Genomic DNA, 14247 nt, shown 5'->3' on the forward strand with positions numbered 1-14247 from the left:
TGTGAAATTGTGCTGTGTCCACGTTGTGTTTTGCACTGTTTCCTGTTGCGGGCACTAGGCCTACCCACCCAAGTGAGGTACCATTTTTCTTGGAAGACTTTGGGGAATGCGGGGTGGGTGGAAATGTGTGGATCCACGCAGATTGACGGACTTTCCACCACAGAAATTTGAGGGAAATGTGTTTTTTCTGACTTTTCTTAGGTTTGCAAGGGATTCTGGGTAACAGAACCTGGTGAGAGGCAGTCAAGTCACCCCATCCTGGATTCCCCTGGGTGTCTAGTTTAAAAAAATGTATAGGTTTGCTAGGTTTCCCTAGGTGCCGGCAGAGCTAGGGTTAAAAAACTACAGCTAGGCACCTTCCCAGAAAAGGGTCATTTTTTACTGTGAAATTGTGGTGTGTCCACGTTGCGTTTTGCGCCATTTCCTGTCACGGGCACTAGGCTTACCAACACAAGTGAGGTACCATTTTTCTCGGAAGACTTTGGGGAATGCGGGGTGGGTGGAAATTTGTGGATCCACGCAGATTCCAGAACTTTCCACCACAGAAATGTGAGGAAAATGTTGTTTTTTGAAACTTTTTTTAGGTTTGCAGGGGATTCTGGGTAACAGAACCTGGTGAGAGGCAGTCAAGTCACCCCATCCTAGAGTCCCCTGGGTGTCTGGTTTTAAAAAATGTATAGGTTTGCTAGGTTTCCCTAGGTGCCCGCAGAGCTAGGGTTAAAAAACTACAGCTAGGCACTTTGTCAAAAAAGGGTCATTTTTTACTGTGAAATTGTGGTGTGGGTGGAAATTTGTGGATCCACGCAGATTCCAGAACTTTCCACCATTGAAATGTGAGGAAAATGTGTTTTATTTGACAATTTTTTAGGTTTGCAAGAAATTCTGGGTAACAGAACCTGGTGAGAGGCAGTCAAGTCACCCTATCCTGGATTTCCCTGGGTGTCTAGTTTTAAAAAATGTATAGGTTTGCTAGGTTTCCCTAGGTCCCGGCAGAGCTAGACTTCAAAAACTACAGCTAGGGACTTTGTCAAAAAAGGGTCATTTTTTACTGTGAAATTGTGGTGTGTGCACGTTGCGTTTTGTGCCGTTTCCTGTTACGCACAACAAGTGAGGTACCATTTTTCACGGAAGACTTTGGGGAACGCGGGGTGGGTGGAAATTTGTGGATCCACGCAGATTCCAGAACTTTCCACCACAAATATGTGAGGAAAATGTGTTTTTTGAAACTTTTTTTAGGTTTGCAAGGGATTCTGGGTAACAGAACCTGGTGGAAGGCAGTCAAGTCACCCCATCCTGGATTCCCCTGGGTCAAAATGTATAGATTTGCTAGGTTTCCCTAGGTGCCGGCAGAGCTAGGGTTAAAAAACTACAGCTAGGCACTTTGCAAAAAAAGGGTAAATTTTCATTGTGAAAATGTGGTGTGTTCACGTTGCGTTTTGAGCCGTTTCCTGTCATGGCCACTATGCCTGCCCATACAAATGAGGTACCATTTTTATCGGGAAACTTAGGGTAATTCAGATTTGTAAAGCAACTGTTATTACCTATTGACTTTCAATGCCTTTCTGCCTTCCAAATGAAAGACAATGTATAAAAAGGAAGTCATTTTGAAAAATGACAGATAATTCTCATGCTAGTATTTGTATTCCCAATTTCGGAAATGTGCAAATATCTACTGTTTCTAAACTCTATATTTTGTTCCCATTTCAGAAATACATAGGTGTCTTTCATACTGAGTTTTCCATGTATACATTTTCCCAGAATAATTGCTATATACCCGGTACATAATAAAAAACCATTGCAAGTTGCTGCTCAGTTTTTTGCTCTGGCTTCGTCGGGTTCTTGGTGAACCTTCAAGTCCTATATATCCCCACAACCAGTAACGTCCAGCAAATGTAATGGTATATTGCTTTCAAAGCTCTGTCATAATTAGAAGACGTTACAGGTGAAAACATTGACACAAAAGGCTGTTTTTTTGAACTAATTTTTAATTTTTCCTATATTTAACTGTTTATTTCTATAAAGAAACCTTGAAGGATCTACACAAATGACCCCTTGCTGATTTCAGAATTTTATCTACTTTTCTAAAATGTATAGATTTCCAGGATCCATTATTGCTTTCATACCCATGTCTACCATTAACTGGAAGGAGGTTGAAAGCACCAAAAATAGCAAAAATAGGCTATGTTCCAGAAAAATGCCAAAACTGTCTAAATTTTGGGGTTTTCTGACTAAAGTCTGTCATTCCCTAAAAGCTGGGAACATGGTGATTTCATCCCCACAAATCCTTTTTTGATACGATTTGCAGGGAAAAACCCAGATGCTTTAATGTGCAGCACTTTTTTCCCATTTTTCCCCACAAAACCCAAATTTAGCTGTATTGTGGCTAATTTCTGGGTCCCCTCCAGGGGAATCCACAAACCCTGGGTACCTTTAGAATTTCCAGGATGTTGGGAGAAAAGGACGCAAATTTGGTGTGGATACCTTATGTGGTGAAAAAGTTACAGGTGCCTAAGCGCGAACTACCCCAAATAGCCTAAAAAGGCTTAGCCTTGGGGGGGGGGGGGAGCCCCAGCAGCGAAGGGGTTAACTGTGTTTGTGTGTTTTTTTATTGTTATACACTGCAATGTATTCACTGCAGAAACAGGCCAGTATACATAACAATTCATCATAGGATTTTCTAGTAGTGAATAATGAAGTTATTGGTGAGATAGCGTTCCACACTCACAAATATGTATGCTACCACTTATGGGGTTACTGCTGTTACCTCCAAATATACTTCTGTTCCCCTTTACAACTGTGTTTCTATCCCTTCTTGCTCACAGATATACTACTATTTTCCTAGGGATGACTGAGGTAATATTTCTACTACAAAATACTTTTATTGAGCATTTCCTCTGCAACTTGAGAGGTTCTATCTGCATTAGGAATATTTAAGGTGATGTAAAAGATTTTTTGAGTTATGTTATGTTATGTTAATAAAGTTTATAACACGCACAGCTACTCAAAAGAGTGTCCCGGCACGAGCCCTAGAGTGGAAAGGCAGTGAAAAGGACTCAGCAAAAGGGGAGAAACAGTCAGTTAAAAAAGAAAATCAGGAGTCTCTTTCTAAATTGGTTGAGATCCTGTAGGTCATATGGGAGAGAGTTCCAGGCCACCGCAGCCGTATAGGCCAGGGAAATGCCACCTGTCCTTTTAAGGCATAATCTTGGGGTGATTGCCCTAAGCATATTGGAAGAGTGCAGTTGCCTGCTGGGGGCATGAAACTGGAAGCGCTTCCTAAGATAGACTGGAATGAGATCGTAAAGAGCAGCATGAGCCGGTACCAGGGCTTTGAATTTGACCCGTGCTTTCACGGGTAGCCGGTGTAAATTACGCAGGTGCTGTTTGACACTGATTCTTTTAGGGGAATTAAAAAGCATTCTAGCAGCAGCGTTTTGGACCACCTGTAGTTGATCCAGTAGGTAACAAGACAGGCCGGCATACAGTGCATTGGCATAATCAATACGGGAGCTGATGAGCGCTCTAGTGACTGTTTCTTTTGCTGCTAAGGGGAGAAGAGGAAGACATTTTTGGAGTAATTTCAGTATGCCAAAGCATGTTCCATGTCAGTTTGTTAATTTGACTTCTAAAACTAAGCTTTTCATCAAACCACATCCCGAGGTTCTTGACCGGAAGACCCCGAGGGGAGGGCTTGGGAGGCTCATCTTGCCAGAAGGCGTGCCAGAAGAGAGGGGAAAAGTCGCAGAAGAATAAAATCTCTGTTTTATCCTCATTGCATTTAAGCTTGGCAGTAGTGAGCCAATGGAACACTGCTTTGAGACAGATTTTGACATGGGAAGATGATGACTCATGTTTCTTCCAGGTGAACAGAAGCTGACTGTTGTCAGCATATGGGACGACTTTAGCACCCAAGTCCTCTGCCATCTGGATGAGGGGTGACATATAAAAATTGAACAGCAGCGGGCTCAAAACAGACCACAGGGGAACCCCAGTCCATAGTTCCTGGGTAGTTGACGTGAATGGGGGTATCCAGACTTGTTGTGTTCTACCTTCCAGAAAAGAGTTCAGCCAGTTTCTGGTAGAGCCAGTGATGCCCAGCTTCTGCCGGCAGGCTAGAAGTAGCGAGTGAGGCAAGGTTTCAAAAGCGGCCGACAGGTCCAGCAGGACGAGAGGTGCCCTGCCCCCAGTATCCAAAGTTTCACTTATGGCCTCAGAGATTTCTACCAATGCTGATTCCGTACTGTAGGAGACTCTGAAACCCGATTGGGCAGGATGAAGGAGGCCATGCTGTTCTAAAGGCTGTCAGTTGTTTATTGACCATTTTCTCACAGACCTTAGCCACTGCAGGGAGCAAAGAGATAGGTCGGTAGATAGACAGGAGATTGGGGTCAAGGGACGCCTTTTTTGAGAAGGGGTATAATCAGCGCCTGCTTCCAGGAGGGAGGAACAGTGGCTGAGGCCAATGAGGCATTAATCAACCGATTCAAGTGGGGGTTGATCACTGCAGCTGTGCTAGCCAAACATTTCATTCATTGAATCATTTTGCAAAAAAGCAGATCTTTGCTGGATTATACAGATCTTTACTGGATTATATAGGTCTATACAAACCAGATAGGCCTGCTAAAGACTGATTTTGGCATACAAAAATACAATTGTTCAGTTATCCTAATAAAAATATTGACACTGTGAGGCCGATTATGATGTGTCCCGGAACTCCAACCGATGATCGGAGCCTTCTGGGCCACATCTATACACTCATTACAATGCAGGCGGTCGGAAACTAAACCAGCCGGTCATTCTGACTAGCATCCGTTGGGCTCAAGGAGTCTGTCAGCTATTCAGAACCGTCTCGTAATCCCAAAGGGCAGGCCTTTCTGCCCTTGGGATTACGATGCACGGTTTCCAGCATGGGTTTCATGCCGTCCTGTCCGACTTGGAAACCATGTTGGAAAGGATGTTTGGAGGTCTCCAGCAAGGCCCTCTTGTGTGTGCGGCCTCCAGTTTGAGGAAGCGGTGGCCCCCCTTTTGATCCCTGCGCCCCATGGCAGGCACCTTGAGGTGCCTGCACTGTGTACAGGGATGAACAGAACCTCCCAATTACCTATGGGAGCATGTATTATGGCCGGTTTACAGCTGTAGTGCGTGCTCGCATGGGGAAATGTTGGAATGCGACCAAACTGTGCTCGGTCGCATCCTAATTAGGCGATCGGGACCACCAACCAGAGATCGATTGGTCCCAGGACAGAGATGGTGTTGGGCAGATTTAAGTCCGCCCAACATTGTAATTAGGCCCTGTGTGTCCATTTATTTAAAAAAGTTCTAAACTATACTTTGATATCCTAACCAAACATGTTAACTTAAAAATAAACAGCTTTACATGGGTTCACTGATTACGCCTTTTCATTAAACTTTCTATGATTTATAAGTCTGTTACAGAATGAAATCACAAATGGGTTCAGCAAATACCAAAAGCCATAAAAATGAATTGTTTTGTAATTCCGTTTATTTTTAAAAAATGAACATTCGAAAAATAATGAAATAAAAACACTAAATACATTATTGCACTTAGCGATTATCCTTTGCTGTTTAAATACTCTACTACTTCATTGCAGTCTGGTAATATACAGATGAAATGAAAAGAACAGTAGGGTAACAAAACAAATACATATGGCATGCTACATTAGTATTTCATAGGTTGAATAAAAAAGAGGATTCCTGCTGCTTTACATACAACAAACCATAGTGTACAAATATACAAAACGCCCCTTAGTAGTGCCAAAATATGCTTTCTTTCTATACACTGCATTTTATCTTTCATTTAAATGACAAAAAATCAGCTAATTTTCTTTCCCAAAAAAATAACAATTGGCTGTGTCAGATCTCTGTTTCTGGGTCTGGTCTTTATTGGGCTTTTCCTGCTGACAAAACAATATGTCAAAAGAAAATTGTTTTAAGCAGTTAAAGCAGACTACAAAGAAATATCCTCCTTTGTAAGCTAAACAAAATAATTATCTCCAATCTTGGGAACTGTGTCCAGGAGAAAGTTAGTTTCAAGCCTTGATAGCTTTTGTAAAGCAACCTTTAACTACACTGCTCTGAGATCAGTAGCTCAACATTTTTTTCTTTTATGTTTTTTATTAAAATGATTGCTTGTAGTATTTAAAATGCTAAAACATGGCCCACAAAATCTGATTTTCTCGGTTTTGTTTAGTTCTCACATGTTGACCAGGCTGTACTCCTTTAATGTGTAGGGAGTAGGCTATTGTTTGGAGTCTAGATTACTATGAAAATGTAATACAATTATTTGTGCTATAGCACTAAGAGCAACTATCAATACCTCTATCAAGTTTTCAAACTGGTTCCAGAATGTAGTAATTTGTATATTGAATCAATATGCTATGTTGAAAATAGTGTATTCAATCTATTTTATTATTTACCATAAGATGGGAAGTCAAGAAAAATGTGTAGTGGCATTTCCAACCCTGGTTAATTAATTGGTTGACAAATGGAAGCACAAACATTTAGTGAGATTTCATATTTTATGTAATTTTTTTTAACCTAGTCAGGCCCTCAACAACTATGTGGCACAGCAAAAAACAGTGCATATGACACCTACTCCAAAGTAACAGTCTTGTGATAACACTGGACATTCCCAATGATGCGGCTCTTCGCACAGAGAACATTTAGCGTGTGTAGTCTATTTTAGTGTGATGTAGTGTACATTTACCAGCACAGAACCATACATTTCCAGTTTTAATCAACTGGTGTACTATTTTCTTTCCGGTCCCTGTGAAGGGCATTCACTCAGGAATTCGATATAACATGTCTGTCATCATAACAATAGGCCAATTTTTTTAACCCCTTGAGTGCCCCGCCCTTTCTCCGCCCTGTGCCGGCCCTTTCATTAGCGGGCGGGGTTCATGACGAGATAGTCTCGTCATGGGCACAGCGCAACCACGGCCCATGACGAGACCATCTCGTCATGGGCACTCAAGAGGTTAAAGATGTTTTGGGTTAATAATCTGAACATTTCTAAAAATCCTTTTGTCGAAAATAAAAAAACTGGCCACGTTGAGGCTATGTCTCTGTTTTCTATAACTGATGAGATTCGATTGAATTGTATTCACTTATACTTACTTATAAGTAACTTTACCAAGATCTGATCAATCACACTCATGAAATGTATCTGGTACACTTGTTCTTTAATGATGAGCACAAGCGGCAAGCCTGAAATACAGCTGAATGGCACAAGCTCCGGTACATCTTTAAAATGGCAATGTTGCACTCTAATGGGGAATAAGGACAGTACATCTGACTTTAACTGTTGAAGTTGCTTAGTAAGGGCATTTGTTAACATGTATACACCAATAACCCAGAAAAGTTAATAGAATGAAAACATTGCAAGCTTGTAGATGTTGCATCCTTTTTGACTTCAGAATAATGGTTTCGGCCCAGCCGGTTCGTTTGTCCTCGGCAATGTACTTTTCATTCTCAGATTTACATTCCAAGTTTTGCTTTCTAATGAGATAGAGAACAACAAAACAAATGCACATTAGAAACCTTATTTAACTTTAAAACAACGATCTAAAGAGAACTAGATTTTTTTTTTTATAAACATCAATTATGAGTTTGAAGTGGAAGCCTAAACAGTGTACTCTCATTCTGTCATGCTGATGGATTTTTTTTGTATTCCGTGCACTGCTGCCACCCATTAATAGTGTTAGATTGGTAAGTGGTTCAAGTTGAAATTATCAAGTACGATTATCTCAAACCTCAACTGTTGACAACCACCTCCAGCCAATGTGGCATGCTTATGCAGGATAGAACTCAATTGAAGTCAAGTGAATAAATGCCGATGATATATACGCCCACTGGTCAACTCTGAAGAGAAGGGAGCGATGCCTGATTACTTTGGGATTGACACATCCCAACAATAACCAGCCAGTCATTCCCCTGTACAACATCAGCCTGATCTCCACACTCTTATAATACAATGTAAACCTTGAAAGTAGATATGTAGATTCTTTTTCAGCTATGTTTTGTCAAATCGTTTACCTCTTCTCCACGCAAGTGTATCTAAAAACAAAAAATTATTTAACACTCATATTTAAAACATTTACCTTTAATTTATATTACGCTTTTGCAAGTAGTCATTTGACTTTCCCGCTTGTCCAGAGGAACTGAGGCCAGTGACACTGGAAAGTTCTTAACATGCTGTGCTTATGTATCCTTTGAGTGGAAGAGTCACTAAGATTTGAACAGTGAGTGAACAGGAGCTGTTTGGACAGCTCTTTAGATAGGAACTGATCTTTCTGGCCAGTTCAGGCCAAATCCAGTGCAGCGGCTATTTAGCACTCCAGACAACATAATATTACTGACATAATCATCAACACCAGCACTTCCTGCTAGGCCTGAAAGGAAATTAGTTGTCTTGCAATCTTTACAATTGCAGCTGGGGAAAAACATAAATGCCCAATAAGTAACAGGCACCGTGTGCAATCAGGTGCTGCACAGGGGCCAACTTGGGTAGTACTCCACGGGTACCAGCGCCGTATGGAAGCATCCAATGGCTAAGTACCCCATCAAGATAGCTCAAGCATAGATGGAAACAGGACATCAGGGAGCAGAATAGAAGAAGTTGAAAATGCATCACCTGAAGTACAGGGGTAAAAGAAAAAACATAAACATGAGTTCAAAAAATTAATTCAACAGAATTTTAAGGGAGCATCAGTGAGGAAAATGTGGTCAATGCTCAAAAAATATGACATACAAACAGTAAATAAATGCAGGAATTTTAATTTGCATTTTCCCATTTTTCTCAAGTTAGCATCCTCATTTATAAATCTTACTCTCAGGATCTCTATATTGTTTGAGTCCCGATGATGATCCCTATATTTGATGGGATTGAATTTCCATCGAGTGTGTAATTTGCATACCCAATACATGCTAAGTGATCCAATTCAGGCGAGAGACTCCTGATTTCTGAAACCCCAAATGGGTTATTTTTATGTGTTTCCTGCCTAAAATTCCCTCAGCTACAATATAAGCTAATGGGGAAAAAACATTTCCACCGTTTTGTTTTCAAAATATTCCATTATAGCCTTATAGCCCGCCGTAGCGGGCTATATCGGCTAATAAAGGCCCGCTGCAGCGTTAAAGGCCCGAGCCGAAGGACTTTAACAAAGCAGAGGGACTTTAAAAGCCAGTATAGCCCTGCTACGAAGGGCTATAAGGCTATTAGAACATTCTGCCACTAGAGGGCAGAATGTTCTAACAAATAAAACGAAGCCTTCAGGGAGCGCAAGGGGATTCAAATCCCCTCAGGCTCCCTGAAGCCTGAAGCCTTTGTTCACAGCCAGAGCTGTGAACAAAGAAACATTGGAATGTTGGAGCTCCGGGCTTATACCAGCCATTATAAGCCCGGAGCACTCCATTGTTTTCAATAGAGCTTCCAATATTCCAATGTTCTAATTCCCAATATGATAGTCTTGGCATATGTGGTACCCTTATTGCCATTATATATTATACAAGATCGTAATTAATGTACTTGTGTGAGTCACACTTACATGGCATTTCTTAATATTTGTGTGTGACATTTTTTTTGAGTACCGAGTATGTTTTTCTCACTTATACATGCTGCCTCATTATTTCTGTTGTATTAATTTGTTGAAATAATGTTTATGTTTTTTCTATTATGTTAATGAAACTGTATTATACTAACGTCTCTCTGCACCTGCTGGCCTGCTTTCCGTGGTCAGCTTGCTGCCCTTGCACACCTCTCATCCGCCCTCCATTGTCCATGTGTGCACTCTTGCCCCTCCTGGTCCAGTGTGCTGCCTCTTCCCCCACCACCTGTTTTTCCTCATTTACGCTTTCGTGAGCATTAACCATAATTTCTATGTCAAAAAGAACCCCATTATTTTATCTTTTTCTAAATGAAATGCTTTCGGTTTTACAGCTTTGGTTCCATCAAGATGGCTTCAGGTGTGTCACACTTTTTTGCATAAATCCAAATATCCGCACTCTATTTGTTCATTAGAGCACCGTGGTACACTGCAGAAGCGTGCTATAGAGTTAACTGACATTGCTACAGATGGTGAAAGTACATGTTTCAGTCTGTATGTCAGAATCTTTTATAGCCATGGATGAGAAATACAATTGAGAACTCATAGAATACTTCCACATTTTAGCTGACTAGAGTACTAACCATAATTTCTATGCAAAACAAAACCTCTCATTTTATTAATTTCTGAAGGAAATGCTTTAGGTTTTAGTGCTTTTACTCTAGCAAGATGGCTTCAGATGTGCTGCACTTCTGACCTATACAAAGAATGTTAGTACTTTAGTTGTTCATCAGAACACAGTGGGAGGCTGCAGTAGAACACTCAGGAATCAAGTGACAGGACTGACAGCCTTCTGTTAAAAATCTATGGTTTTTACTCATAGCTTCAAAGTTTTCAGATTGATTATGTGTGACATTTTCTTCATTCAAATGCACTTATGATTGACATTCAACTGCCAAATGAGTGACACTTAAAGTGACAATTTCTTGCGAATAAAGCCCAGCAATGAGGTGCACAGAAAGAGATAAATAGCAGAAATGACACCCTTGGAGCAATGAGAATCTCAAAAAAGATCTTGAAACTGCTGCAAAACCACTGAAATTGAAGTTTGACACTATTTTATGATGAACACTTAGGGGCATATTTATAACACCCCTGCAGCACATTAACGCCGCAGGAGCATCACTTTTATAACGCTACGGAGACACAGTGTGCCTGCCCATATTTACAAGGCTACGCAAAGCCACCCTGCACGGCTAATGATGGCCTTGTAAATATGGGCCCCTTTCCCGCATTAATCTGCTCCATGGGCGTTGCTGTGGGTGTTTTCCATGCAACACCCATGAATTCTGACGCATTCCCAGATTTACATGGTTTTGTAAACCTGCGATTGCATCCGATTCCTACGCCTCCGCAAAGAAGGCGTAAAAGTGATGCAAAAAATACCTTTATTTTTCCTAATATTTTGCTCTTTTGATGTGTGTTGCATTCTGCAACATGCATAGAAGGAGGAAAATGCCATGAAGATTGTTTATCTGCAGTAAGGTGTCCCTTCCTGCACATAAACAATCATCCCTGCAATGCAGGCATCCTGGTGCACAGGGGCCTGTGTTGGTGCTAGGCAGCCAATTGAGCGCCAGTGCAGAGGAAAGCACAGGGATGTGCCTTATTGCTGTAAATATGACGCATCCATGCACTTTCCTAATGATGCAGCTCGGCACAGCACAATGGTTTGTGGCACCACACCATTTTTTAGTAAACATGCCTCTAAATGTCTGCGTTGTTTGGATAAGCCTATCTTATATTGTGTGTAATACAATTAAAAAGTATTGTACATATGCAAAGTGCGTACAGTCGCAGGCTACACCTTCATAGCAGCATAATACAAAAGTCACTATTCCCCACTGCACCTATCAGGCCTCAATTCTGTTTCTCAAAACCACTGCAGTGACTGCATTAACCAAATGAGGTATCATCACGTTATAATGCATTTCCCATCAATTTCATTAACTTGGATGATTTATCACATTGCATTTGTATATATTTTGAACGTGGTTATTTAAAGATAAAAGACCAAAGAAATAGTTATAAATTATTTTTCCTTGTTCCAATTTTGTTGTGAGAACTTGGCTGCTAAAGCCCATCGATTCCTTATGAATTCTACAGTTTCAAATTTAGGGATTTAAGGGTAGATGACTATTACTCTGCAGTAAAGCGTGCAGAAAGGTATTTATTCTGACAGATTACCACAGTACACTCATTTTGCATTAGTTATCTGCTTTGTAATCACAATGAGCTCAATAAAATAGACTGTAATTGGTTTAGGATTACGCAAACCAGTTGCTACCTCCAGCATTTATTATAGCAGGCACCTGTGACTAAAGTTACATAACCGTCCAAAACAGAAATATGTCATTAATAATGGTATATTTAGATTATATAGATCAACAATTTTTTTTAGACGCATCTGTTTTACTCTTGGTTTTATTGAGTTATTGTTTAAAATCACTTTCGCTATGTATAGCATGAACAGAATTGTTCCTTTTAATGCAAACTGGGAAACTGAAAACTCGAGTTAGCAGGAGACATGGAGACTATGAACACGTTTGCGTCCACTTGTCCTTATCCACATATGTGCACTTCCAGAAGTGGAATGGGAGGCCAAGGACAAGAGAATCCCTCAGTGTGCAAGTATAGGTAGGCTGAGTGTTTATAATCTACAAGAGCATGTATTTAAAAAGTACATTAGCAGCAAGTCAGAGGTCACTGGACAACGACCAGTGCCATTAAAATCCATTCAGCATGGGTTTCCCAAACAGAGAAATCTTTATTGTCGCCAAGGAATGTATGATTTGAATTAAGAGCGTGTCACACATAAGACATGAATGTGTGTGTGAAGTGAGAGCAACATTAGGCATGCAGTACAGAAGATTTGCGTGCCAAAAAAAATCCAAGTAAAGATATAATTACAAAACAGGTCTCACCACACCATTACACTTTAATGTTGCCTAGTATGGTATAACACATGCTGTAGAGATCCGATTACTGCAGGACAGAGTCGCTGTAGAATGAAAGAGCAGTGTCTGACTCACCTGATTGCTGCCAGGCCACAAGTGCTGGAGAGTGCAGCTGCCAGGCTGACTAATTCGCTAACTTGCTTTTTCTTAAGTTGCGAAGCTTTAGGGCCATGACTTAATTTGAGCCGGTGGTTACCGGTGCTCGGCAGGGGCACAAAATTATCAACTCCGGCACTATGACAGTCTGCCACATGGTGGCACTGTTTGACTTATTTAGAGATAAGCACAACCACAGTTGTTTATTACTTCAAAATACTTTAAAAATGACTATTACCTACCACCAAGCCATTCTTAGAGATTTGGGGGCCTGGCAGCACTGGACGGGCAATGGGTGGGACGAGGGCCCGGCACTTATTTGATTACAAATTAAGCACTGATTAGGGTTGAAGTTCTTTGGCCAGGCTGAAGAGGGGTGTGACAACTGCAGCAGCAAGTGGCCGTTCAAAGACTAGTGGCCGTTCAAAGACTGAGTGTCTGAATGGAATTTGGACAGAGAATCACAGGCAGCTCTCCGCTCCCCAAGCTGAGTGTTTCACTTTGGCTGGCTGGCAGCTGTGACACAAAATTATTGAATAATTCCTATGTGAACAAGTAATATCTCAATTTGAAATTGCGATGTGACTTGTTCACACAGGAATTATTCAAATATGTTACATTATTGCTGCCGGCAAGTCCCTTTCCGATGCTTACAGGACCTTCTGCATGTCGAAGGATGCTTTGAGGCAGTGGCGTAACGAAAGTTGAGGGGGCCCCCACTCCAGATTTAATCCGGAGCTCTATGGCCTGAGTACTGTGCTGAGAGGGCCCCCTGCAACTCAGGGGCCCCCGCACTGTGGGGGATGCGGGGGCCTGTGTTACGCCCCTGCTTTGAGGTATAAATCTGCTCCTGTGTTCGCTTCACTTAGAGGTTGCTGTGCCAACCAGAGACCCCGACTTCCATGACTCAAAACTTAGCTGCCCCACCCATTCAGGATGAGGCAGCAGTCACACATGTCTCAAAGAAGGCCCGGAGGGGAGGGGCACTAGAGGGAGCACAAGTTGTTTTTGGTGGTGAATATGAGGCAATGTATCTGACTTTGCTGGACCCACGTCACCATAACAACAAGTGGCAGTACCCGAGGCCAGCCAGCAGGGTAAACAGCTTCACAGGCAGAGCGGGATTGCATAGTTTAGGCACTGCATTCAAGTCTTTTTTTTGGGAGTGCCACATGAACCCCAAAGCATGTCAGGGTGCTCTCTATGCTTGAATAATGCATTTGAATGCGGTGATGGGGACATCAGCATTAAAACGAATTAGTCTAGCCCCTAATGCAGGTACATTGTAGGGCTCTTTAATCAGAATGTTAGACTTTTTTCTCATGTGGCTGAGAAAGATGGTGTGAATGTACAGGAAAAGGGCTCTCATTTTAGCTTCCAGAGCACCTTACATAACCTCTATGAGAATATCATGACAAAACCGTTTTCTCTCATACATGGTTTGTCAAATCACAGCAGGGGATCAGCACCTTAGAAAACACTACATTTCCAAAAATGTGTATGGTAGAACCAACAAATGATTTACATGTGAACTAAATCTGTTAACTCTTTATTTATGCTTTTTTGTGACC

At 41.4% G+C, this 14247-nt stretch overlaps 1 protein-coding gene across 1 annotated transcript in view; it reads right to left on the reverse strand.

Annotated features, from left to right (window-relative positions):
• Positions 1-5495: 5495 nt before the first annotated feature.
• Positions 5496-14247, reverse strand: part of FMN2 (formin 2) — a 656752-nt gene continuing 648000 nt past the window's right edge. The window contains exon 18 of the mRNA XM_085612201.1: positions 5496-7518. Coding sequence (XP_085468327.1) covers positions 7498-7518 — 21 coding nt within the window. The 3' untranslated portion in view covers positions 5496-7497. The remainder of the gene's footprint in view (positions 7519-14247) is intronic.

This window comes from Triturus cristatus, chromosome 6, assembly GCF_964204655.1.
Source record: "Triturus cristatus chromosome 6, aTriCri1.1, whole genome shotgun sequence".
NCBI classification, from domain to species: Eukaryota; Metazoa; Chordata; class Amphibia; order Caudata; family Salamandridae; genus Triturus; species Triturus cristatus.